At 44.8% G+C, this 25,281-nt stretch overlaps 2 protein-coding genes across 3 annotated transcripts in view; one reads left to right on the forward strand and one right to left on the reverse strand.

The window, feature by feature from the left end:
- LOC112113854 (nodal modulator 1) overlaps positions 1-8,578 on the reverse strand; it is a 34,777-nt gene extending 26,199 nt beyond the window's left edge. Inside the window, exons 1-8 of the mRNA XM_024210298.2 lie at positions 8,370-8,578; positions 7,023-7,112; positions 6,344-6,389; positions 4,598-4,698; positions 4,380-4,486; positions 4,094-4,166; positions 3,300-3,452; positions 2,135-2,272 (exon numbers count right to left, since the gene is read on the reverse strand). Coding sequence (XP_024066066.1) covers positions 2,135-2,272; positions 3,300-3,452; positions 4,094-4,166; positions 4,380-4,486; positions 4,598-4,698; positions 6,344-6,389; positions 7,023-7,112; positions 8,370-8,501 — 840 coding nt within the window. The 5' untranslated portion in view covers positions 8,502-8,578. The remainder of the gene's footprint in view (positions 1-2,134; positions 2,273-3,299; positions 3,453-4,093; positions 4,167-4,379; positions 4,487-4,597; positions 4,699-6,343; positions 6,390-7,022; positions 7,113-8,369) is intronic.
- A 2,568-nt stretch (positions 8,579-11,146) lies between these two features.
- The window catches only part of LOC112113864 (multidrug resistance-associated protein 6), a 50,880-nt gene continuing 36,745 nt past the window's right edge, over positions 11,147-25,281 (forward strand). For both annotated transcript variants that reach the window (XM_024210310.1, XM_024210318.1), the window contains exons 1-8: positions 11,147-11,296; positions 15,793-15,969; positions 17,422-17,547; positions 18,081-18,218; positions 20,075-20,200; positions 21,970-22,031; positions 23,127-23,258; positions 24,041-24,253. In XM_024210310.1, coding sequence (XP_024066078.1) covers positions 11,243-11,296; positions 15,793-15,969; positions 17,422-17,547; positions 18,081-18,218; positions 20,075-20,200; positions 21,970-22,031; positions 23,127-23,258; positions 24,041-24,253 — 1,028 coding nt within the window. In that variant the 5' untranslated portion in view covers positions 11,147-11,242. The remainder of the gene's footprint in view (positions 11,297-15,792; positions 15,970-17,421; positions 17,548-18,080; positions 18,219-20,074; positions 20,201-21,969; positions 22,032-23,126; positions 23,259-24,040; positions 24,254-25,281) is intronic.

A 25,281-nucleotide genomic window follows, 5' to 3' on the forward strand; every position in this document is an offset into this window, starting at 1 on the left:
CTCCTGCCAGCCGGGGTCCCGCTCAGCCCTGCTCAGCTGGCAGACCTCGGAGAGGTCGATCGGGGTGCCTGGACTGACATGGCTATCCTCCTCTTAGAGCACCGAATGGGAGTGACTCCAGGTCATTCTCTTCTTTAAGTTTCGTCTCATGGAGATTCTGTCCTGCCTGGAATATCATGTGAGCTGGAGGCTTCTGCCTCAGGCTGCTCTCCCAGCCAGCAGCACCGCGCGGTCGCACCTACCCCAGCCTGCCCCTTGCTCCCATCGCTCATGAAGCCTGGACAGTAGTAAGGAGCAGTTCAACTTGTGCAATGACAAATCCAGAACAAAGGATCGCACTCTATGGGCCACGTTAAGATTCTTTCAGAGTCCTAAATAGCATTTAGTCCCTATAAAAGGCTTCATGAAAATTTTCCCCCGCCCCTAACAAAAATGTTAATTTATCAGAGCAGCTGAAAGAGTAAGGAACCCGGGACTAAAACTTAGAAAGAGTTTCCATATTATTTAACTCATAATTGATATAATTCAAAGTAAAATTTCACAGCGCGGTCTGTTCTAAGACTAAAAATGCACGAGGGGAGTCAGAAAAAAGAACAGTGACCTGCTTCCAACTGGTTTTGAACCAGGGACGTTTCGCGTGTTAGTGAACGTGATAACCACTACACTACGGGCTTCTCTTTTTTTGCCACAGACTTTGCCGAATGCACAGGAATGTTTTCTCTAGCTACAGAAGCTACCTAATGCAATGTCTATATCTATGGCCTTCCTGACACAGCACTGAGCGCATGTGACACTGCGACCTGCCTCAGGCAGGATCGCTAGCGAGGCATGAGACTTTTGCCATTAAGCAAACACAGCAATTCTTTCCTGGCCTCTGCCACTGAATGCCTCCATGCATTACGCTGTGCCCTATCAGTGCGGGAGGACTGCATGAGCTCGGAAAACATGTCATCCCGAGTGCATTTTTTTCGCCTTCTAATCTGCAATAACCTCAGGAACGGAGATGATAGGGGGAGCGTAGAAACATTCTGGGGGGACTGCATGGTCACCTGTGCTGCTGAGTTCACCACGCTGGCCAAACAGGAAATGAAATTCAAAAGTTTCCGGGGCTTTTCCTGTGTACCTGGCTAGTGCATCTGAGTTCAAAGTGCTGTCCAGAGCGGTCACAATGGAGCACTTTGGGATAGCTCCTGGAGGCCAATACCATCAAATTGTGTCCACACTACCCCAAATTCGACCCAGCGATGTCGATTTCAGCACTAATCCCCTCGTCAGGGAGGAGTACAGAAATTGATTTTAAGAGCCCTTTAAGTCGACAAAAATGGCTTCGTCGTGTGGACGGGTGCAGGGTTAAATCGCTCTAACGCTGCTAAATTCGACCTAAACTCATAGTGTAGACCAGGGCTCAGTTCACCCATCTGTGCCAAGGGGGAGAGGGTTGCCAGGTGACTGATGCAGGTCAGAACAATCGCTGATCAGTGGGCAGGAATGCTTTGGGAGTTCAATGGGAGGATCAAATATAAGTGAGGCAGCTGCATCAGTGTATGTGCTGACAGGAAAGTACAATGTTAGTGCAATCATAGCTGTGGGTGCCTCTACACCACTAGAAAAAGCTAAGGGAATGGACGCATGGTGCATTCCAACCGTTCTACAGGTTGCAATGCCAAAATGCTCTATACCAGGCCCTCGCATGAGACCTAATTAGAAGACTTACAAGGTCTTTTCCTCCCTGGCTGAGAGTGAATATGTTGATTAGGAGTTGTGAGTGAACTAAAGAGGGGTGGTGAAAGTAGAGAACTTTAAGGATACAATCCAGCAGCAGCTATCTGCAGCTTTCCAGTCCAGAACAAGCCTCAGGGGAGGTCTGTGACTGGCTGAGCTATCCAGATGAGAACTTGATTTGCTTCATAAGCACTGCCTCAGAGACCACACCACACAGCTCTTCCACCCCAATTTACTTCAGCGCCCAACTTTTTACACCGCACAACTCTTTTCCAGCTATTTCATCCAATACAGAAAGCTTCCATTAGTGCTGTTTTGGCAGCTATAAAATTATGAATTCTGGTTTAGAAAAAATAAGAAACCCAACAGCAATCTAGTGTACAAAGAAGGGATGAACTTTCTAGTTACCTACCACAGTGTATTCCCCACTCGGTAAAGACAGGAAGGTGAAAGATCCATCCTCTTTTGATATAACATTGCACAGATAGGAAAGAGACTCGTCTCTTGCTTGGAACCCATCAACTGGAGAAATGTTGCAGCCCATAATGTCCTGTGCAAATAAAAAGCAATATTACTTCTTTCTCCCATACGTTCTATCTCCTCCTGAGTGGAGAAAAACAGTTACGCTTCACACAGAGGGACAGATTTTCAAAAGCAGCCTCTAAAATTAAATCTGCAAATTTGCACCCACGAGTTCTTGTGCACACTTTTTTTGGGGGGGGGAGTGGCAAATGTTTAGATGTGGCAGGAGAATTGTGTGTGCCTTTAGGGGTGGAGTTTGAAAGTGTGTACACACCAGAGAAAACTACATGAATGAAATGTTATGGTAGCAAGTTTAAAGGCACAAGAATCAATAAATTCAACATTTAATAGCCGCACTGCATGTCTGTACAGTACTATTTGTAATACCATGGACAGGATTAATATCTTAGGCTAGAGGTGTGTTTTGTTCCCCCCCCCCCCAAAAGAGTGATAAGCACTTGAAAATAAACACTTAAGAACAAATGCTTTCTGAACCAGAACATTAATTTTCCTAGTCCTATGCTACAGTGGGTGGGGGCTGGAGTTGCCATACCAGATGAGATCAAGGTCCATCAAGTGTGGTATCCTGCCTCCAATTGAGGCCTGGGTCTGATGCTTCACAGGAAGATGAAAACTCTAGCGCTGCACAATGCTGCGCCAGAAGTTCTTCCCTGACCCCTGTGGCGCTTGTGCGTTGCTGGAGAAACCCAAGATTTGTGACCCAGAGCTTAGCATGCAGGGACAGGTAACTGGACAAATATGACTTTAGAAAAATGTAGGGGATTAAATCCCCCTTCTCGCCCTCCCAACAAAAATCGTATGACTCTGATATAAACACGAACACTTAAGTTTTACATGTACTGCAACCTTTGAGCTCACACACATGCTTAATCTCACTGAGCTCATGTGAGTAAAGTTAAGCACATGCAGACATGTTCATAAAATCAGGGCCTTTTTGTAAAAGAATAATTAAAGGAACATTATTCATTATCAAACTACAAATATTCTCTATTTACATCCTTATTATTAATAAAATGTGTCTGATCTTACACTACCTCTTTGGTGACTGAGGAGGAGAAAAGAAGAAACATGACTCCTTTCATGGGTTCCCCATCACTCCGCACAGAGCCTGAAACATTGTAGCCAGCAACGACTAGAGGGCCAGCAGCATAGGCATTAGAATTGGTCACTCGCACCATTGTGTTTGCCTGAAATGTAGAAGCCAATACATTTCAATCAAAAAATAATAATAATAGGATGCCTTTTATAACTATCACTAAGACACAACAATGTTAAACAAAAGCAAGACAGCTAAACAACAATGCAGCTACATACATAATATTCAAAAAGGATTTATAATCCACATCATTATTATTCAGGGGGAGGGTGATTCAACACAGCAATAAGCAATGTGTTAGACAGAAGACCCTGTTGAAAAACCACGATTAAGTTGCTTTAACAGGAGATTGGGATGGACAGAAGTCCATGGGAAGTAAGTGTCACTACTACAAAGGCGTGGTCACCCTCTGGTCATCTCAACATAAGACGGGACTGCAAACTTTCTGTTTACAAATACAAGTAGGAAGGTGCAGGCTCTGCACATGCATTTTTGATGATGTATAGTCATTCAGCCTGCTAGCCCTGTACCTTTAAAGCCCAGCCTGACAAGGCAGTTTCCCACCCCCCTCTAAGTGAAATTTACAAAAAACATTGATCTAAACTTGTTTAACTGATTCAGATCTTCTGTCATGTTCATTCCTAATTACTTAAAACAGAGTGCACTAATTGATTTACACCCACAATAAACAGAAAGTCGCCTCCTTTTTACCAGTGCTTTCTGGGCACTAACCTCTTTCAACGTCCAGGTAGGATGAGATGCAAAGATTTCATATTCTCCGGGAAGCACTTTGAAAAAAGCAAACCTGTGCAATATGAAATGTGTTATTTTTCTCAGCATTTCCAGCATATTCATAGAACAAACAGATAGCGGTACACATTAGAAAAAATATTTAAGCAAAAAAACCAAAATCATTAGCAATAATCCCAAATAATTTAAATATTTTCTTCCCAAATCTACTAATGCAGTATAAACTTAATAAATTAATCAATCAATCACAAGCACACACAAAACTCACTTTCCTCCAGCTTGGGTCACAGTAGCTTGTATGTTTACTTCAGTACCAGGATTTCTCAGTACAACCTGGACTCCTGCAGGACCTAATGTTTGACCCTTGCTGAGAACCTGTCAAGATGAACAAAAAGTAACTTGCCGAGCAGCAGTGTACTGCTCCTATGAAATAGACATGCATTGTTAAAGTGAGATGTGGCAAAAGAACATAAAAAGAAGTCTAACCTTTCCAGTCACAGAAAACCCTGTAAACACAAAGTTAATATCGCCTCCTTTTGTGCAAATGTCATTAACACCATCCACGTGGATGTCCACACTAGTTGGCTCTGGGGAGAAAAAAAAATGAAATCGCAAACTACATTAGTGACATGGGAATTGTGGGTCTATTTTACTGCAGCTTTGCAGAATCATCATGGAAATTTACTAGCCCAAGCACAATATCAGCTTGCCAACCCATACCATATGAAGAAACTACTGATGTTTAACTCACCAATCAAAAAGTTACTTTCCCCAGGCAAATGAGTGAATTGTCTCATTATTTTGTACACTATTTTTACTGTTTGATTGTATTCACTGAAATGTTGTACGCCTCTTTAAAAAGCAAATCATTTAAAGGGTTGGGTTCTCAGAAACAAGTGACTGAATAATGAAGTCATAAAATGTTCTAATTAGAGAGGTGCTGGAATATAAAGACCCACCACTGTCAACCACTTGAAGTTGCCTTGAAAATATCCACCTCACAGACACATTAGAGTTAAGCTAGTAGGTCTTCTTCCCTCCCCCATCTCGCAACTTAAGTTTCTTCAATGAAATCAGTTAAAGTCAATGTGCACTTTTTCCTATAACGTGGTAAAAGGGGAAAGTCTGGTGGCTGGAGATGTAGTCTGGGAGTTCATTTTAGATAGCAAGATATTTAATTAGGAAAACAAAACTTATTTTGTTTACTGAAAATCCTTAATGCTAGTTTCTATGTTCATTCTTCAACCTACAATTCAGTGTTTCACTGGAGTGCCAATACTGCAGCAGCCATTTTCCACATTTGAAGGAGTCCATAGCAGTAACCACCCCAAAGCATGGCTCATAGTAAGAGCCTCATGAGCCCCTTTCCCCACCCACAGTTCATTCAAACTTCTATTACAAGCTCCAAAACTCCATGCACCTTAATTCTATAAAATTAAAGATCTCGGTGTCTTCTGGGAAATTTTTCTTCCCAGAAGCAGGAAGAGTAACATCTTTATAAACTAGAACTAAAAAACACATTATGTGTTGCTGTTCTGTAGTCCCCGCTTTCTACAATTAAGCTTTAAAAGAGTGTCAGGACACACTGAACACATTCAAGATGCCACAAACACTCTAAAATGGTCACTATTTCTACCAATGCACTCACAACTGCCTATTACAATTTATTTATATACAAAGAAGAAGCTGCTATCCCAACCTCTAGACATTTCTGACATCTTTAAAACAGACAAGGTCTGATTTTCAAAGGTACAGAGCATCGACATCTCCTGTTGACTTCAGTTAATTAATGGGCACTCAGCATTTCTGAAAGTCACGTTTATACAGTCCACGCATTTCAACCAGTGCAAAATATAGCAAATCCAGCAGCCTAACTCTTAGCCAAGGCAAACTACAAAAAAGTCAAACTTAAAAATACCCTATTCCGCTGACCATTCTAATTTCCATCCATAACCCCAATTCTCCTAAAGCAGTATAGCCTATACAGGTGACCAGACCGTCCAGTTAGTGGTTTTTGTTAGGTGCACAATAAGGATTGGGATGAAACCAAACCAATTTTCAAAGAAAAGTACATTTTAGACATTTAAACCATAACTGGGACATACGTAGGTAGAGCTTAGCTCATTTGAAACAATTGTTTTTTCCTGCCTACAAATCAAAGCCAGTCTAAAGGAGGCAATGGAACGGCTGCATGTGCAATTGCACCATTTCTACAACAGATCAAGTACTCACCAAAACTCCAGCCAAGAGGCGGCTCAATCTTAAGAACAAAATCCCCCTAGAAAAAGAGCATAATGAGGATCTGTTGATTTAAATGGAATCATCCAGCTTAAAGAAAAACATTCAGTGCATAGTTTCAATGTTTTAGACAGTATATAAGAACACATTAAAAACATCCAAAGCATTATTTTCAAATCCCTGTGACTGCTTGAGTATCTCCATTCAGGAAATAGGTCAGGGGCCTCTCTCAACAGGGACTTCCATTTCAGTGATATTATCCCCGGGAGGCCTATGGAAGATACTAAGGCCCCAGTCCTGCCATGAGCTCCATGCAGATAGGCCCATATATCCATGCAGAACCCCACTGAAGTCAACAGGGTACCACAGGCACTCAGGGGTCCGCCTGTGCAGTGCTCATTGTAGGATTGGGGCCTAAGCACTGGAAATCTGAAAGCCTCCAAGTTATGAGGAGTATAATTTAATTTAATTAATCATTTAAAAAAACCAGTATGCTATTATTAAACATCTGAAGCGGATTTCCATTTTTTTTCCAATGTAAGCATCAGCTTTCCCAGTGTAACTTTGCATCAAACTCTAAAAAGACATTTCATTCTGTAAACAGGACTGAAAGTTAAATTAGCCCATTATGTTATTGCATGGTAGAGAGACCACAACAGCTTTGGCTTCTTACCTTATCATACAAGGGAATCATGAAGTAGCCATTATTTGGGGCACAATCTGTTTGGTATTTCAGAGTCCCATGCTTTGTATATAATTTAATCTACAAGAAAGAGAAAAAGATGCAAAGTCGTCTCTGAAAAATTCACATGTAAGTAAAGTCTGAAAGAGAAATTCCCAGTGAATTTTGCACCTCAAAACCATCACACAGTTCCATGGGGATAACAGAGGGGAAATTTACAGGGGGGGACCCCCAAAAAGGTGAATCTCAGACTTGGGAAAACATGGATGAATGTTTTTAAAAGAATGCAACTTAAGAGCAAAATACATTAAAGGAATACTGTCAACATGAAATCTAGTCAACATAAAAAAATAATTAAAGTGGTTTCACACAAATTCCCAAATCCTCACGCAATCTCTTTTGTGGTTTTACAATCACATTTTCCTAAGGTTTTTGGTTTTTTTAAAATTGTTCTCTCCCCCTCTCCTATTGTGATACAAAACTGACAAACAAAATGGAAATTAAGTAACTGACTATTCAGGGGAAAACAATGAACCTTGCTAAACACAAAATGCTGTCAAATGTACAAAATGGAAAAAAAAATCTCTCTAGTCTGCCAGTTCAAATAAGATTAGCTCTTACGAGCTATGGTAGGCAAAAACATTCAGGCAAAATTTGATTTTTAAGTTGACAGCCTCCCTTTAATAGGGCATTTAAAACCCCCACAATCCTCTGCAACATAAGCTGGACTATAAAGACAGCAGAAACACATGGGATTTAAAGACAACAAAGCCCGTTTAAAAAATAATAGTAACAATCCTTTCAAACACATCATCAGCCTCCAATTTTAAAAAACACCCTAACTTGGGAGAGGGACAGTTTGGGGACTATTTTCCATGGAAGGCGCTGACACACCGGAGCGATCGGTGACCTTGTAAAAAAAACCTGGACGAGCAGATAAAACCCACCATTCAAACCACAAATGGGCCTGAACCAGACACCCTCAAACTCTGGGCGAGTTCAGACACAGGCTCGCCAGCGTGACACACACAAACCGAGCCAATGGGCGGACCCTGCTGCCTCCAGGCGAGACCCGGCTGCCCCGTGGGGCAAGAGGGAGGGCATGTGCCAGCTGCTCTCCGAGCCGGGCCCAGAGGAGAGGGACCCAGGAACTGAGGAGAACCGGGGATGTGGTGGAGGAATCCCCCGCAGGGAAGCACGGGGCACACGGCTGGGCATGGGGGCGTCTCAGGGGACCCTGGGAGGGGTCCCGGCGGGGGGGCGGGGGAGGATCCCTGGGGGGAAGGCCCCAGGGGGCGCCCCGGAGGCGGGGTCTCTGCGGGGACCCGGGCCGTTCACCTCGATCAGGGAGTAGCTGATCTCCACGTCGGACTTGACGAAGCCCCCGCAGCCCACCACGATGTCCTCGGAGCCCCGCGCCAGGGCCCAGCACAGAGCCCAGCAGAACGCGGCCGCCCAGCCCCGCCGCATCCCGCCCGGCTGCCCACGCGGGACCGGAGCAGGTGCTGAGTCACGCACCGCGCCTCTGCCACCGCAGCCGGGCTCTGCCTGCCCGGCGACAGGCGGCTCGCGCAGAGGGCCCGAAGGGCCGCGGAGTAGGAGCTGAAACCGCAGCCTGCTGCCATCTGCTGGCCTGGAGGGTTCCCGCACCTGAGATCCCAGACTCGGCCCCATCCCCCAAACCGTGCCCCATCTCCCCATGACCATCCATACCCTGCCCCGCCCCACCCCCCTAATCCCATGCCATGCCCCATCCCCCTCCACCCCATACTCCTAAAAGCTACCCCAACCCCCTCCACTCCAGGCTCCTATGCCCCCGGTTCCTATATTCTGCTCCATTTCCCCTCCACCCCCAGCTCCTATACCCCCAGCTCCCATCCTAAGGTTTTGTCATATAAGTGTATCTAAGCAAGTGGTACAAGCCCTAAAACTTGCTGCAAACAAATGAAATTCAAATACTGGGCAATGACACACCCAGCACTTCTCTAAGACCATTTTAAACCCGCTTATTTCCGATGTTCACACTAACTTTGTGCTCTCTCTGCCTGTTATCATCATCATCACCTAGAAAAATAATTTACCAGCCCAGGTTATTTGTAGTTATTTTGTATTTTAAAAAAATAAAAAAAGCTGATGTTTGAGCTCTATTATACTTTGCTCTGGATAACCTCATGTAGCCCAATGTCAAAGCAGGGCCAGAATGTTTTAGATGGAGTCACTGACACTGCAGAAATCTTCCAGCTAAAACAAGGCATGAAAAGATGTACAGAAGCCTGGGATTTGCTATCAGGGGAAGCCTAGGGAATCTATCTCAAACAATCTGTTCACTGGCTTTAAGCACTTAGACCCGGGGTAGGCAACCTATGGCACGCGTGCCAAAGGCAGCACATGAGCTGATTTTCAGTGGCATTCACACTGCCCGGGTCCTGGCCACCGGTCCAGGGGGCTCTGCATTTTAATTTAATTTTAAATGAAGCTTCTTAAACATTTTAAAAACCTTATTTATTTTACATACAACAATAGTTTAGTTATATATTATAGACTTACAGAAAGAGACCTTCTAAAAACATTAAACTGTATTACTGCACGCGAAACCTTAAATCAGAGTGAATAAATGAAGACTCGGCACACCACTTCTGAAAGGTTGCCGACCCCGACTTAGACATTACTTAGCGTGTAAACTCATCAGGCAGGGACCAACTTTCTTCATGTGTTGGTATAGTGCTTAGCTCAATAGGACCCTGATCCATTAGCCCCTATGAACTACTGTAATACAAATTAATAATAATTATTAACAACAACAATACTGAAGGCCCAATTTTCTTTGGTGCGGAGCTTCCACCCTTCCCAGTGAATTTAGTTAGGGCTGCAGGTCCTCAGTAACTTTCCAGCTAGGGAATGCATTTCCCTCTCCAGCTCCTATAGAGATATTTTCAGTGGTTTACATTAGGGGATAGGTTTTCAAGAGCTCTGCACCTAGGAGCTCTCATTGTTCTCCCTGAGCACTTTTGAAAATGTGGTCAGTTCATGCAGGTGTCTAAGACCTTGTCTACACAAGAAAATTGTACATATTTAACTGAACTTGCTTAGGGCTGATCTACACTAGAAAATTAGGTTGGTTTAACTACATCGGTCAGGTGTGTGAAAAATCCACAACCCTGAGTGGCATAGTTAGGCCAATCCAAGTCCTCATGTAGACAGAACTAAATCAACAAAAGAATTCTTCCATCAGCCTAGATACTACCTCTCAGGGAGGTGGATTACCTATGCTGATGGGAGAATGCTTCCCATCAGCATAGCAATGTCTACACTGAGCGCTACAGTGCACAGCTGTAGCATATTAACTGTAGTAGACAATCCCTTAGAAACTGATTTAGTTTAATCAGTGCAACCTCCATGGATTTCGGATTAGCAGTGCCTTACAGCAATTTAGTTTGATTCCTCCTGAGTTAATTAAGGGTATGTCTACACTGCAGAGATTATACCTGCATAGCCTGGTATCATAGACAGAGCCAACACCAACAGAAGGGGACGTTGGTGTAGCAACACCAGGTTGCTGAATGAAGTTAGCTAGTTGCCAGAAGCCCCCTTTCATTGACATAAGGGGTTAATGCAGCATAGCTAAGTCATTCAGGGGTGTGGGTTTTCCACACTCTGGGCCCTGACCCACATGCCTATGCTGCTATTGCTTTCCAGTGTACACCAGGCCTAAAAGAGATCATTAGTGTTAATTGGTGACATTGATGCAACTTTCTCTGGGCTGCAAGGTGAGCTAAGCTCCTGGAAAGCTGACCCTGGGGGCCAATCCTAGGCAGTTTTGGGGTCTGTCACTCCCCAGCAGTCAGCAGAGATACATGGGTGGTGTAATGGAGCAGGGAGTGGAGTCTGACTCCCAGTCTGGAGCTGGGCGCTTGTATCTGCTCTTTGAGACTCGCTGGGACGTTCCCATCGGGATGCGGCCTCCGCTCCAAACTCTCCCCAGGTTCGGGGCCGGTCCGTCCAGGCCCAACCCCAAAGGCCATGTGCCAGGCAGACAGGCCCAGGCTCTCGGCAGCGCCCCCGGACCCCTTCCCCCGCCCCGGGAACGTCACACATTAACCACCCCTGGCCAGGAAGCCACTCACGCGGCGAAGGCGGGCGGGCGAGCGGCCGGAGCCAGCGCAGGGGGCCCAGGCCAGCCGCAGCCCCCGCCGCGCTCTGGAGCACGCACCATGGCTAGGGGCGGCTGGTTGTGCGGCTCCCGGAGGGGCCTCGCTGGCCTCTGGGTGAGTGAGCTGCCCGCGTCCCTGGCTGTGGGGGCGTTTTCACAACCCCCCTCTCCCCCGGCAATCCCCAGCCGATCGCTCTGCAGAGGGCGGGCATCGCACCGGCTGCTCCCTGCCCCGCGCTGCCGCTGGGCACGGTTCGGATCTTGCAGCTGCTGCTACCACCTGTGGAGCCTGCTCTGTCTGGTACCCCAGTTGCAGTGCTTGTACATAGCCCAACGCTGGGGTCTGGGCAGGGGGGCACTTAAACGCTGCCTAGTGCCTGGAGAAGGGGACCATTCCCTCTTCCTAGCCATGCAATAACTGCAGCAACTTCCCAGCTACTCGGTGCCCACTGGCTTCTCTCTCTCGGGTTTTCCTGTTTGCAGAGTTATATGACAGGGCACTTTATCTCCACCTGCAGAGTCCAGACCTTTGGGAGCTTTGCCCACTCTCCAGCCATTTCTCCTCTCAATCATTGCAGCCAAATGGTTCATCACCCCTTGCTGCAGGGGGTGGGAGGAAAGCGAAGTACAGTTACATGCGGGGGAGAGACCAACGGGTGTGGGGTGTAGGAGAGATCCAACAAGGAGAACTCGAACCCAGAGTGAAGGAAAGCCCACACCTGCCCAGCAGTGTTATAGAGCTCCACCCATTCATAGATAGCACCTCTCCGCTTCAGTGACCTTTGTTACTTCAAGAAACTTTGGACTCATGTGGAAGTTGAAACCCTTTCCCATGAGCCCTTAGCTTTTGGCACAGCCCAAAGCTAATACACCACTCTGGACTTTAATATTTGAAAATATAAGCTACAAGAACATACGTGGAAAGCAGTCAAAATCTGTAATAAATTGCTATGCTGGTTGTGATATTTTTGCATCATACATTGTCTCTACCTATTACCAGTGGCGAAAATATTTGCAACCCTTCTAATGTATAAGGCCATGTCTACACCACAAAATTGTCAACTTAACTTACGTCGGCATACAGCCACTGCAATTATTAAATCACTTGAGTGTGCACACATTTGGCTCCTTAGGTCAGCGGTGAGCTGACACTAGGCTCATTTGTATTCATAGGAGTGCTGGGGCTTCTGCCGCAGCCTCTGGCTTGAAGTGATTTCTATTATATACCAGGCTTACAGTTTGGTTCAATGGCTCTCAGCACCCCTGCTTGTATTGTCAGCCTTGGGCATTATGGGACGGCTCCTGAAAGCCAGTAACAGTCAGTGTAAGTAATGCAATGTCAACACTGACACTGCTTTGACCTAATTACATCGACCGTGACTGTGTGCCACTCGGGGAGGTGATGTTATTAAGTTGGTGTAGAGAGGCACTTGCATGGGTGTGAGCCAAATGTAAGTGAAGACACTTCCACAGCTAGATCAATGCAAGGCAGTTTATGTCGACCTAACCGTGTAGTGGCCTAAGTCAAGACACTAAAATTACTGTTAGCTGGAGCCATTACAGGTACCGCAATAATTTTTATATGGGAAAGAAGCTCCTCCAACTGACACTATGTGTCTGAGCAAGAAATAATGGTGGTTGGAAATAAATACATTAATATTACAAAAAACAGTATTAAAACATTAAGAATGAAACCCCTTTCCCATTGAAGTCAATGGGACTTTTGAAGTTGACATCAATGGGGCAGGATTTCACTCTCAATATATAATAGACCAAATTATTTTCTGAATTACACTAAGCATTCAGTGGGGCTTAACTAGAGTAGAACTTGGTCCATGGAGTCCATGATGGAAGGATATTAAAATGGCTTTAGCCCTCCTTATGTTAACTTTACTTCAGTATACACCTGTAATGTTATGTATTCATAAGAGAAATACTTTTAAAAGGGCTATGGTGAATAGAAACCTAAAGGGGGACATTTTACAGTCTCCTTGCTCAAAACTGAAAAAAGCCTCATAGTAATTAGCAAACCATCATCCACTTTCTCTCCTCATCAAGTGATTGCTTTCTTCTCAGCCTTGCCTATCAGCATACTGAATAGGAAGGTCCACATCAGGTGTCAGTAGCCCCCTAACTAATGAGAGCACTGATACCACCCTCGCAAGCTGCTAAAGGAAAGATAATAGACTTCACTTACATGGAGCTAAAACAAATTTATGTGATTTCCCAGCTATATCCACACCTGTCTCTCTAATCCTGTGAAAATGATCCTAGCACTGGTCTTTTGAAAGTAACCCAAGCACAGGTCCAACCAGTGCCGGTGGCTGCTCTTAATAGCCAATGCCCCAATTGTGCACTGTGACCTACACGAACAAATTGTTGGGCTCACATGGAATCCCAGTCAAGTCAATGGGGCTCTGCGCAGGCATGGCCATCCAGCTGGGCACATCACAACACAGGATCAAGATTCAAGACCATTCAGGGGCTTAGGGAATCAGAGGCAGCAACCTGAAACCAATCCACTGAATATGAGCAAGGCAGACGAGTGCTGGGTTATCAATCCCAGAGATATCTGGCAGCAAAAGCTTCAACATTAAATCCTTCAGTCACTTGAGCACCAGCCTGGAATCTGCCATAACTATCTCTCCTCCTATTCATTACCCCCTAAAAGCTCCAGGAGAACCAAAAATATCCACCCAGTCCCATCTGTTCTACCCTGGTGATAGAAGGAAGAGTTCAAGAAATGTAGGACAAGATTTTCAAACATGGCTGCCTAAAATTAGGCTCCTAAATGCATGTTTAGACATCTTAATAAAAAGGGCCTAATTCTCTGAACACCCACAAATCTCTCAGATATCAATGGGAGCTGCAGTAGGGTTGCCAAGCCTCCAGGATTGTCCTGGAATCTCCAGGAATTAAAGATTAATCTTTAATTAAAGATTATGTCATGTGATGAAACCTCCAGGAATACATCCAACCAAAATTGGCAACCCTAAACTGCAGATGTTCAGCACTTTGAAAATCAGGCCACTTTTATTTAGGTGCCTAAATACAGATTTGGGAGCTTCACTTCAGTCACTGATGTTTGAAGGTTTTGGTTTTATTTCTCTGTGTAACGTCTTCCTCCCACCTTCAGGCCCAATTTCTGTACAAACACCAGGGCCCATGAAAGTAAGGACCAAAGCATTATTCACTGTAAGCATCTGACTAGCACAGTTACCTGCTGAATACCCCTTTCAGATACCACATGCTCAGACTTGTCCCCAGTGTGCCTGGCAGTTATTTCCCCCTGTAGATCCCCATGGGAAGGAACCTTTGCTGTTATTCTGTAATTTCTGTAATCCACATACTTACTTACAAATTTTCAAATATAAAAAAAATCATTGTACTGTCAATTTCATTATGCTAACACCCTAATCCAACTATCTGATCATGGGATTTTTAAAATACATTCCCTGAGATTATACATTAAAGATTTCAGGAGGTGGGAAAGGAAGTAACAGAGTGCAGTTTATATACTGAATTTAACAGACCTTATCTCTCCTCCTAATCCCTCTCCTTAGCCTATTTTATCTTACTCAATTGACAACTCTCCATAGCCTTCCTGTTTCCCTGGTCCACAACCTTGGAGTAATCTTTGACTCTAACCTCTCTTTCTCCTCCACATCCAGTTTCTTCCTTAATCCTCTCAGTTTTTCCTCTCTAGTTTTTCCACAGTCTGTCTTTTCTTTATTATCTCAACTGCTAAAATCCCTGGCCATTCCCTGCTTATTTCTTACTCTGCTTTCTGGAGCTCTCTCAAAAACATAAGAACAGCCATACTGGGTCAGACCAAAGGTCCATCTAGCCCAGTATCCCGTCTTCCGACAGTGGCTAATGTCAGGTGCCCCAGAGGGAATGATCAGAACAGGTAATCATCAAGTTATCCATCCCGTCACCCATTCCCAGCTTCTGGCAAACAGAGGCTAAGGACACCATCCCTGTCCATCCTGACTAATGGCCATTGATGGACCTATCCTCCATGAACTTATCTAGTTCTTTTTTGAACTCTGTTATAGTCTTGGCCTTCACGTGCATTATGTGAAGAAATACTTCATTTTGTTTGTTTTAAACCTGCTGCCTATTAATTTCATTTGGTGACCCCTAGTTCTTGTGTCATGAGAAGAAGTAAATAACACTTCCTTATTTACTTTCTCCACACCAGTCATGATTTTATAGACCTCTATTATATCCCCCTTTAGTCATCTCTTTTCCAAGCTGAAAAGTCCCAGTTTTACCGATCTCTCCTTTCTAGCCGTCCTTCATCTCCCCTCTCCCACCTCCAGTTTATCCAAAATTCTAAATCTACCTCTCTCTCCCATCTCTTTAACCATGTCATTCCCCCACCCCCCTTGAATCTCTCTGTTGTTCAAACTCCTTTTAAACTGTAAATGTTTAAAAACAGCTCTTCAGCTGGTGTAAATCAGCGTAGTCCTCAACCAACCTACATTGATTTACTCCAGCTGAGGATATGGTCCCTTCTCTCTGTTTTTCCATACAGTCCAAGAAAGGGGTAAGGTCGATAGCAGGCTATGGCTGTGCTAAACCATTTCTCTGTGTATGTTGTTGCAGGACTGGAATCAGACGTGGTATACATATAACCCAAGCTTTACCCAATGCTTTCAGAATACAATCATTGCTTGGATTCCCTGTGCCTATCTTTGGATCTGTTTTCCATTCTATTACCTGTTTCTTGAGCACCATAGCAGAGGATATATCAGAATGTCGCACCTCTTCAAAACTAAAATGGTAATAATCAAAAATAATACCTACCTATGACATATAGCACTTTTCATCTGTAGATCTCAAAACACTTTGCAAAGGAGGTCAATATCATTATTCCCATTTTACAGATGGAGAAACTGAGGCACAGAGCGGTAAAGGGACTTGACCCAGGTCCCTAAGTAGGCCAGTGCAGAGGCAAATCTCCTGAACCCCAGTCTGTTGCTTGCTCCACTAGGGTCACACTAGCTAGTATTAGAGCCTGGGTGTTTAATGCTAAGTTTATTGTGACTTTGTTTTTTTAAGTCAGGGGTGGGCAAACTTTTTGGCCTGAGGGCTGCATCGGGTTTCGTAAATTGTATGGAGGGAGAGTTAGGGGAGGGGGTCGTGGCCTGGCCCCCACCTCCTATCTGCCCCCTCCCGGGACTCCTGCCCCATCCAACCTCCCCCATTCCCTGACAGCCCCTCTGGGAGCCCTGCCCCATCCACACACCCCCGCTCCCTGTCCCCTGACTGCCCCCGGACTCCGCCACCGCCCCATCCAACCCCTTCTCTCATTCCTGACAGCCCCCCCCGGAACCCCTGCCCCATCCAACCACCCCTTCTCCCTGTCCCCTGACTGCCCCGTCACCCCATCCAGCCCCCGCTCCTTCCTGACTGCCCCCTGGGACTCCTGCCCCCATTAAACCTCCTGTTTCCCCCCCCCAATCACATCCCCGCCCCATGACCACCATCCCGAACTCCCCTGCCCTCTATCCAACCCCCGCAGCTCCCTGCCCCTTTACCGTGCTCTGCCTGGAGCACTGGTGGCTGGCTGCGCTACAGCCGTGCTGCCTGGCTGGAGCCAGCCACGCCGTCGCCACCGCACAGCACAGAGACCGGGTCAGGCCGGGCTCTGCAGCTGCGCTGCCCCAGGAGCTCACAGCCCCGCCGCCCAGAGCATTGCGAACAAGCTGAGGCTGTGGGGGAGGGGGGGACAGCAGGGGAGGGGCCAGGGGCTAGCCTCCCAGGCCAGGAGCTCAGGGTCCGGGCAGGACGGTCCCGCGGGCCATAGTTTGCCCACTCCTGTTCTAAGTGGTTAAAATTGTCTTGATAATCTCCTTTGAATCCCCCATCCTCCTCCTGCTTGGTGGTTAGTATGACTGTGTAGGTTACATTGTCTTTGTCTGATTGTGGATCTCCCATATAAGTGCCAGATCCGGAGAGCCTGACTTAGTTTTTACTCTCTTCTTAATCAGGTAAGCTCAGTTCCGAGCCGAGTGAGTGAGTGAGTAAGGATTTCAGGATCTGGCCTAAAACGGAATAACAATCCTTGTAGCACTCTCCATCTTAGCCTGCCCCTACTTCCCAAACTGCTTCCAATCACAGTGTGTCCCAAACCGCCCCTTTAACCACTCAGATACCTTACAGTACACAGACTACTGTTATCATACTTGTCCTTTTAGAGTTCATTCCAACATGTTTGTTTCCCTATCCCAGGTCCTTGGATTCATATTGATATTACTGTGTTTTTCAAACCTATTCTATACCCTTTGGGAAATAAATCAAGGAACCCTACGAGCTCCAGTGTTCTTCATTAGCCCAGCAGTTCTGGGGATCACAATGGTAATTTCTTTTTTTTTTTTTAAACATAAGTTTCAATTTAACTATTATAGGGCAAAGCTGGTCTTGGCCCTCTTGCCCCTCAGCATTGGTGGGTACAGAAGACCCAATCGACAGCAGGACTGATGGGGTTCTATAGATGAGCTGGTTTTGTCTGCAAAAACCTGTGCACTGTGAAGCTGTGCTCTCTGAGGCTTCACCTGTGGTGCAGCATGAAGTGGTGGCAGGCCAGGGTTGGCACAGTGGTGTGGTCACTTAGTCTGCACCTGTATGGCTCCACTGACCCAAAGCACCATGTGGGAGCTGATGCAGCAGAGGCTATGGCATCCCTGAGGTTGCAGTAGTGACTGCAGAGTGGCCCCAGGCGAAAGGAGAGAGGATTCCATTTCCCACAACCTACATGTGGTAGAATTAAATGTTACCATAATGGGAACAATAGTTCAGTCCATTAACATTGAACTGATCTGACACCAGCAGACAATAACCTCTATTGACCATTCACTTGCAAGTGTTCATTGTTTCGCTCTTCTTCCCAGATCCCTGCAGTGTTTCTCACCCAGTTTGAGAGGCTGAAGGGTGTTCAGTCTTCAGGCATCTTGTTGATTTATTGGCTGCTGTCATTCCTGGCTGCTACTGTGACTGTTAGTTCTAAAATTCAACAGGACCTGGAAGGGGTAAGCAGAACTTCTAGTTTCAGCATGTGCCTCTGGTAAGGTCTCCCGTGTAGCCGCTCTTTGCCAGCAGAAGAGAGCTCTCCTGCCAGCAAAATAAAACCATCCCCAATGAGAGGCGGTTAGCAGGAGAGCGTCTCCCGCCGACAAAGCACTGTCCACACCTGTGCTTTTCATCGGTAAAACTTTTGTCGGTCAGGGGTGTGTTTTTTTCACACCCCGACCGACAAAAGTTTTACCAACAAAAGTGCAGTGTAGACATAGCCTTAACAACAGCATGGCTCCATTTGGCCCTCTTGTTTGCTGTCTTGGCCATTAGGCCAAGAACTAAAGAGGGCAGTAGACTGAATTGCTCTCTCCAAGTAGCCACACTGAATTATGCTTGAGGACCATTGGCCAGGCAGTTTGAAAGAAACGAGCACTGCCACTACCCAGGCTGCATCTGTTCTATGGGTGAAAAGAGCACTTTAATCTCCAGGCCCCACAGCTTTTCTGAGCACCCAATTCTCACACAAATCAAAGGAAAAATGCTCTTTGAATTTTAGTGCTGTTACTAAGGCCTGGTCTACATATAGATTTTGCACTGGTAGAACTGTGTCAGTTAGGGCGTGTGGATTTTTACCAGTATGGTAATTCCAGTACAGCCTCTAGGATGGATACAGTTTTTCTAGTATAAAGGCGCCTTATACTGTTAAAGTATATTCCCTTTCCCATCTGGGAATAGCTATACCTGTATAAACACATTTATACCAGTATGAGTGTGCCCATACTACGGAGTTGTACTGCATTAACTATACTGGTATCATTAAAGAGATACAACATGTGCGTGTAGACAAGATCAGGCAGATCAACTTGATTTCAGAGAGCCACTTCTGCTGTAGATCTTTTATACCAGCTGTTTTGGTTTCATTAGGATGAGCGTCTATATGTTAAAATTTACTGGATAGATTTATGGATCTGATACTTAGCAGTACTGGTCATTCTCCTAAGTGATAAACCCCACAGGTGAATCTTTCTGTGACAACAGGGAAAGATCAGAAGTTCAGATCAGCACCTATATTTCACTGACAGATAGAAGAATGATACACTCCCACAAGACAAGGATGGTGGGAACTCACTATTGTATTGAATTAATATTGATTGAATTAATTAATGTTAATTAGTCCCACACTCTAGGGACATGCTAGGCATTTGACATTGCCATCTTCTTTTTATTGCCATGATATAATTTCCCATTCATGTCATTCTTCCACACTGCTTGCCTGTCTCAGACACAGAGCGGATTATGAGGCCCAAGGGGAGGTTCCCCAAACAGCTCCAGAACACGCTATTTAGAATAAAACCAGGGAATAGCCTTTTTCCATTTTGAAGTATAGGTGAATGGGGAATTTATATCCTCACAGGACTCGACCCCTTGCATTAGTTTAAATTAAGCAGCCATAAACATTTACTGGAAACTGCCTGGTCAAAGCCTGACACTGCCATTTTCAAAGCAGGCTAAGGGACCCAAATCCCCCTGAATTACAGTGGGATTTCAGCATCTAGCTCTTTTATGCACCTTCGAAAACCCCAAACTGAAACCTTTACTCTAGTCTAAACTATAGTTACACTCCAGCTCCCCCCAGTGGTTTGTTAGTGCATGTGTTGTGATTTTCAAATTGCATGAGTTTTCCATATCAATAACAGTAATTTAACTCTTATATAGCACACTCTATAAGAAACTGGTGCAAGAAATACACATGGCACACATCCACAGCACCACTCAGCGCTTATGGCTTACACAGTGTGTGAATCCACCTTTCTTTAGTGATTTCACATTAAGTATTTTACCTCAACCTCAGCAATTCTCTTTTTTGTAGGGCTTCCCAGAGGACCCCTTCCGTCATGTCACCTCTTACATTTATTTTATCCTGCTGCTAGTAGAGGTCGTACTGTTCTTCTTTACCGATTGGCCTCCCTTCTTCTCAAAAGCTGTCAATGACTCTGTAAGTATATTTGACTTCTTCAAAGCTCATCAGTCCCTTGTCTAAAACCCGCTGGAAATGGGCAGTTCAGATGAATGTCTGAGATGAAAACATGGCAGCCTACATATAGACCAGTATTTAAAAAAAACTAGTAACTTGGCATGCCAAGGTTTCTGGGTCCCCAGCTTGATTTTCAGAGGTTTCATAGATTAGAAGGCCAGAAGGGACCTATGATCATCTAGTCTAACCTGTAATGCCCTGAGCATAGGACCTCCCTGAATTAATGCCTGTTTGAACAAGAATGTGTCTTTTAGAAAAACATCCAACCGTCATTTTAAAATTTCCAATGATGGAGAATCCACCACCACCCTTGGTAATTTGTCCCACTGGTTAATTAACCTCTCCGTTACAAATGTCCACCTTAGATTTAGTCTAAATTTGTCTATTTTGAACTTGCAGCCCTTGGCTCTTACTGAGCACCTCTAGTTCCCATTGACTTCAACTGGAGTTGCAGATGCTCTGCAGCTCTGAGACGCAGTCCCGAGCTCTCTGAGTTTGGTACCAAAAACAGAGGCGGTCTAAGGCAGGGGACATGGTTGAAAACATAAGTCTAAAATTTTATTATTTATTTATTGTATTGATTCATCAACCCTTCTTTTGTCTGTTTTCCCCACCTGTTGCATCCTGACACCCACATTGTGAACTCACTCGGGTGAGGATTGTGGTTTTATACTTCTTCCCTGTGTCTGGGCCCTGATACTTGCATGAAATTCCTAAGTAGTTCTGTAATAAAATATTACAAACAACAACAACAGAACTGGCCAGTGAGGCAGTTTAAAACAAATTATTTGATATAAGAAGGTCCCATGTCAGCCTGCATTAATAGAAATGGGCCTCAAGTGTTATTCCTACTAGCATCATATGTTCTGTACTGTACACACAGAGAATGACTAAGGATTCCATTTTGTGTCTGACAGCCAAGACAAAGCGGCTTTAACCAATACTATATGTAGTCCCACATGAGGTTAATGTATCGGAATAGAGGCAATTATCTAGAAACAACAGCTCTTACTAAAAGTGCAAAATTAGAACTTGATGGCAAATTGAGGCGCATTCCATGTTATGTTCACTGCCTTGCTCAGGAAGATCTGAGATGACAGGGAGAGATGTAAGTGGATCTCTCCAAAGGGAGAGTACAGAAAGTCACTCCCGGAAATAGTTGATCCTGAGAATCAAGTGTATTTTTTTAAGATGCTTCTGCTTTGCCCTGCACAGGACAAATTGGAGAAAAGGGTTTACAGTGCAAATGACCAGACAGACTATATAACCAGTGCCACAGGACCATGTCTCTGCCTGTGCTGAACCTGGCATACTGATGCTTCATATGTACATTCTGAAAAACTAGTGTCCTATCCCTATCCACACACCTCACTTCCATGCTGTTACCATACCGTGCTGACATTTGCCACATGCCTTCCCAGTGCAGCCAGCATTGCATCTCCCTTCACTACAATCATGGCAGTAATACTTGATTTTTTATAAACAAGTCATAGCCCAACTCCTGCATGAAATTAGTGTTTGTAGATCATAATATGACGAAAAGGGTACCCCTTGCTCCCAGCTCAGGCCTTATTCAGATTTGAATTAGTAAAGATCTGCTGCTTATAGTCTTAGTACCTTAACACAAGCAAGTTGCACATAATTTCTTGGTGGGGCAAAACCAGGATATTGTGTTTATGCAGTATGTGGCTATTTCTACATATGAAACTTGTCTGTTTTTCCTCTCACAGAATCCGTGTCCAGAACTTGGTGCCTCTTTTGTTTCCAAAATCACTTTCTGGTGGTTCTCTGGGTAAGAAAACAAGCGGCAAGAGACGTTTACTCTAAAATATCGGATAAGCTCCATCAGCTTAAGGCAGAAGGGCCCAGATCTTTGGTGGTTTTTGGGCACCTAACTCCATTTCAATTAAATGGGAGATAGTCGCCTAAATACCTTTGAGGATCTGGGCTGAGGTTTAGGGGCAGTAGCAAAGCTGACAAGCTCAGAGCTCCTTGCAACAAGACTAATTCTTTCCTCAGACACCTATGTGTACTCCCCAGGGCTCAAACTGTGCTCTGAGTTACGCTAGCGCAGTAGAGGCCTTTTTCACACCTGGATTTGAAGGGGACTTGAGTATAGAATTTGCCCAGGTAACTTTGTGACTTGGAAAAATCCAGCCACCCTTCAAAATGATCACTGCAACCCTGCTAACATCCCAGCTTTCTGCCAGGAGAGCCTCTTTCAATCTCTACAGGGCCCCAGGGTAGCTAGAGATCATGAAGTTGCACCATCCTGCTGCTTAGTTTTCATGAGCAAAGTGGTTCCTGAAATTTTTGAGAATACTTAAAATATTCTTGTAAATGTTAACATTTGGCCTGTTTAGGGGTGGGGCAGCCAGCAACCATGCAGAATGGAAGGACAGTGCCAGATGCCCCCATACAATGGGCCTGCTTTCAGTTAGGCCAAGGCCCTGTCTCTGTTTCACAGGAGTCATGGGAAGCAGAATGCAAGTTTGAACAACCTCAGGGCTGATCTAATTTATGCGGGCGGGGGGGGGGGGGAAGACAAGGCCACTGAATAGCCCCAAGAACATGGAGGTTGCAAAGTGGGCTTAAAGTCACCTTTGTCCTCACCTTTCTGTCCCTGCCCCAAGCTCAAGAACGGAGTAACTGAGAATTAGGCTTAATATCTAGGACTAATTTAAGGCCAATCAACTGAACATTTTTCTTGGACACACAATCCTCTGTGCTTGGGTTAGGGTGACCAGATGTCCCGATTTTATAGGGACAGTCCCGATTTTTGGGTCTTTTTCTTATATAGGCTCCTATTACCCCCCCACTCCCATCCCAATTTTTCACATTTGCTGTCTGGTTATCCTAGCTTGGGTGTTAACCATTTATTTTACAGGCTAGTCTGGAAAGGCTATCGTCAGCCATTACAAGCAGACGACTTATGGTCACTGATGAAAGAAAACTCCTCAGAGGAAATTGTTTCCCAGTTTGAAAGAGAATGGAAAAAGTACTGTAATAGAGCCAAGCAGTAAGCACTTGTTCCAGAGGGTGGGAGTTTCTCCTGTAGCTAGTGCAGACCTAGCATGTTCAGCTTCCCAGGTGCTAACACACCACCTCAGAGCCCCGTTTGACACCATCTAGTTCTCATTAAAGACTAAATCGTGGGATTTATGCTGATAGGGCCAAATCCTGGACATCAGGGCTCAGCCCATGTGAGGGATTGTGTGCTGGAGATCGCCGTGGGGGCTGAGTGTGGTAGGGTGCGAAGGAAGCTGCACTGCTGCTGTTTCTGCAGCTTCAGAGATGAGGCAGCCCCAGGGCCATTGTATTCCCTATTTGCACAAGAGAATGGGCAATGGAGTCACTGCCATTGAATCCTCAACTCATTCAACTAGTGGAAGGGGGAAGGCAGCCCCTGTGGATGGAATACTCGGCAAGGAGAACTTTGTGGAGTTTCCCTTCCCTTGGGCTCTTTCCACTGCCAGGTGATCTTTTGGCCATTTATCATTTAGAGCTTACATCTGACCTTCACTATGTTGAAATCTATTGGGGAACATCCTTTAATGTCCAAATATCCAGAACTGCTTTGGGGCAGGGACCATCGTTTTGTTCTGTATTTTTACAGGGGTCTTGTTCCATGACTGGAGCTGTTAAGTGCTGCCACAATACAAATAAATAACTCACTCTTCAGGCCACTTGGGAAGCCCCGATTCCAAGTGTGGGGTGTTTATAGTGCTGTTGACAGCCCAAGTCAAACATTTCAGGCCTTCTTTGGATTGCAGCCAATTTTCTTTGTGTTTATTTCTTTAGAAACACAGAATCCATCAAATACAAGAAGGATCAACAAAGTGGAGCTGGTTTGGTTGAGACAGAAGAGACCCAGGTTCTACTGCAGCCAGAACAGAGTCAGAGTGAGCCACTGTTGAAAGCATTTTGGAACATGTTTGGAACCTATTTCCTTCTTGGTACCCTCAGCTTAGTCATCTGTGACGTCTTCTTGTTTTCTGTCCCAAAGATACTGAGGTACTTGCCCATTCAGGAATGACTGTCTAGAAGGAAATGCTGTACATACCCTTACATTAGCTACTTTTTCCTTACGTTAATTTTTTGTGCTGATGAAAGGTGTTAGATTTGGCATCCTTGGATCGCTAAATCCTCTGTTTATTCGCTAAGCAAATGTGGCACTGGCCACATAACACAAGGTTCCTTGCACTTCTCTGCCAGGGTATTCCAATCTCTGTCACATAGAGACAGACTTAAACCTCCAAGTCCTGAAAATGGTTGGTCTCTTTGTTACCAAAGGTGGCAGTTAGGCCCAGTATAATGGTCTCAGTATAGGACATACACATCACAAAAGTCATTTCACACAGGCTGCCAAACAGCCATCAGATGGCTGTGACTTTTCGTCAACACTGATGGGAACAAGATTCAAACTGTTGCAGCATTGCCAAATCCCAGTCTTTAAATATCATGAGTCAGGCTCCTAAATTTCAGGAAATTGTTGTAAAAATTATGTTTAATATCTTTGGGGTTCTTTTTACTTGGCTTGTGGGATTTGAGCTTTTAGGGTGCAGTGCACCTAGGTCATGTTTTCAAGCTTCTCTCTGTGACCAGAGGACTAGAAACTTACTACTTGTTTTTAAAATGAAAGCCGAGGCTCTTAATTGCATGACTCCAGGAGCTGGGGCTTTAAGAAACACATTGGATATCATGAGACTCCATATAAAACTGTAAGAGCAGACAACGCACTTGTAACTGTAGAATTGAAAGACTGTGTTCTGTATCCGATGATAAATTATAAACAGTAGAATAATGCCCCCCTACAGTTCTTTAAAAAAATACTTCTTCAGGTAAGTATTTTTCTGCTGTATGAACTGTATTGGTTCAGCACCAAAATGCATTATAGTATCACTTTAGACTAGTCAAACCCAATTCACAGGTGGAATAAGAGCCTGAAACAACACCATTGACTGCAGCAGAGTGGCATTTGTACCATATTTTTATATATATATATATATATATATATATATATATATATATATATATATATA

Source organism: Terrapene carolina, unplaced genomic scaffold, assembly GCF_002925995.2.
Source record: "Terrapene carolina triunguis isolate 2854851 unplaced genomic scaffold, T_m_triunguis-2.0 Scaffold93, whole genome shotgun sequence".
In the NCBI taxonomy this organism is placed as follows: Eukaryota; Metazoa; Chordata; order Testudines; family Emydidae; genus Terrapene; species Terrapene triunguis.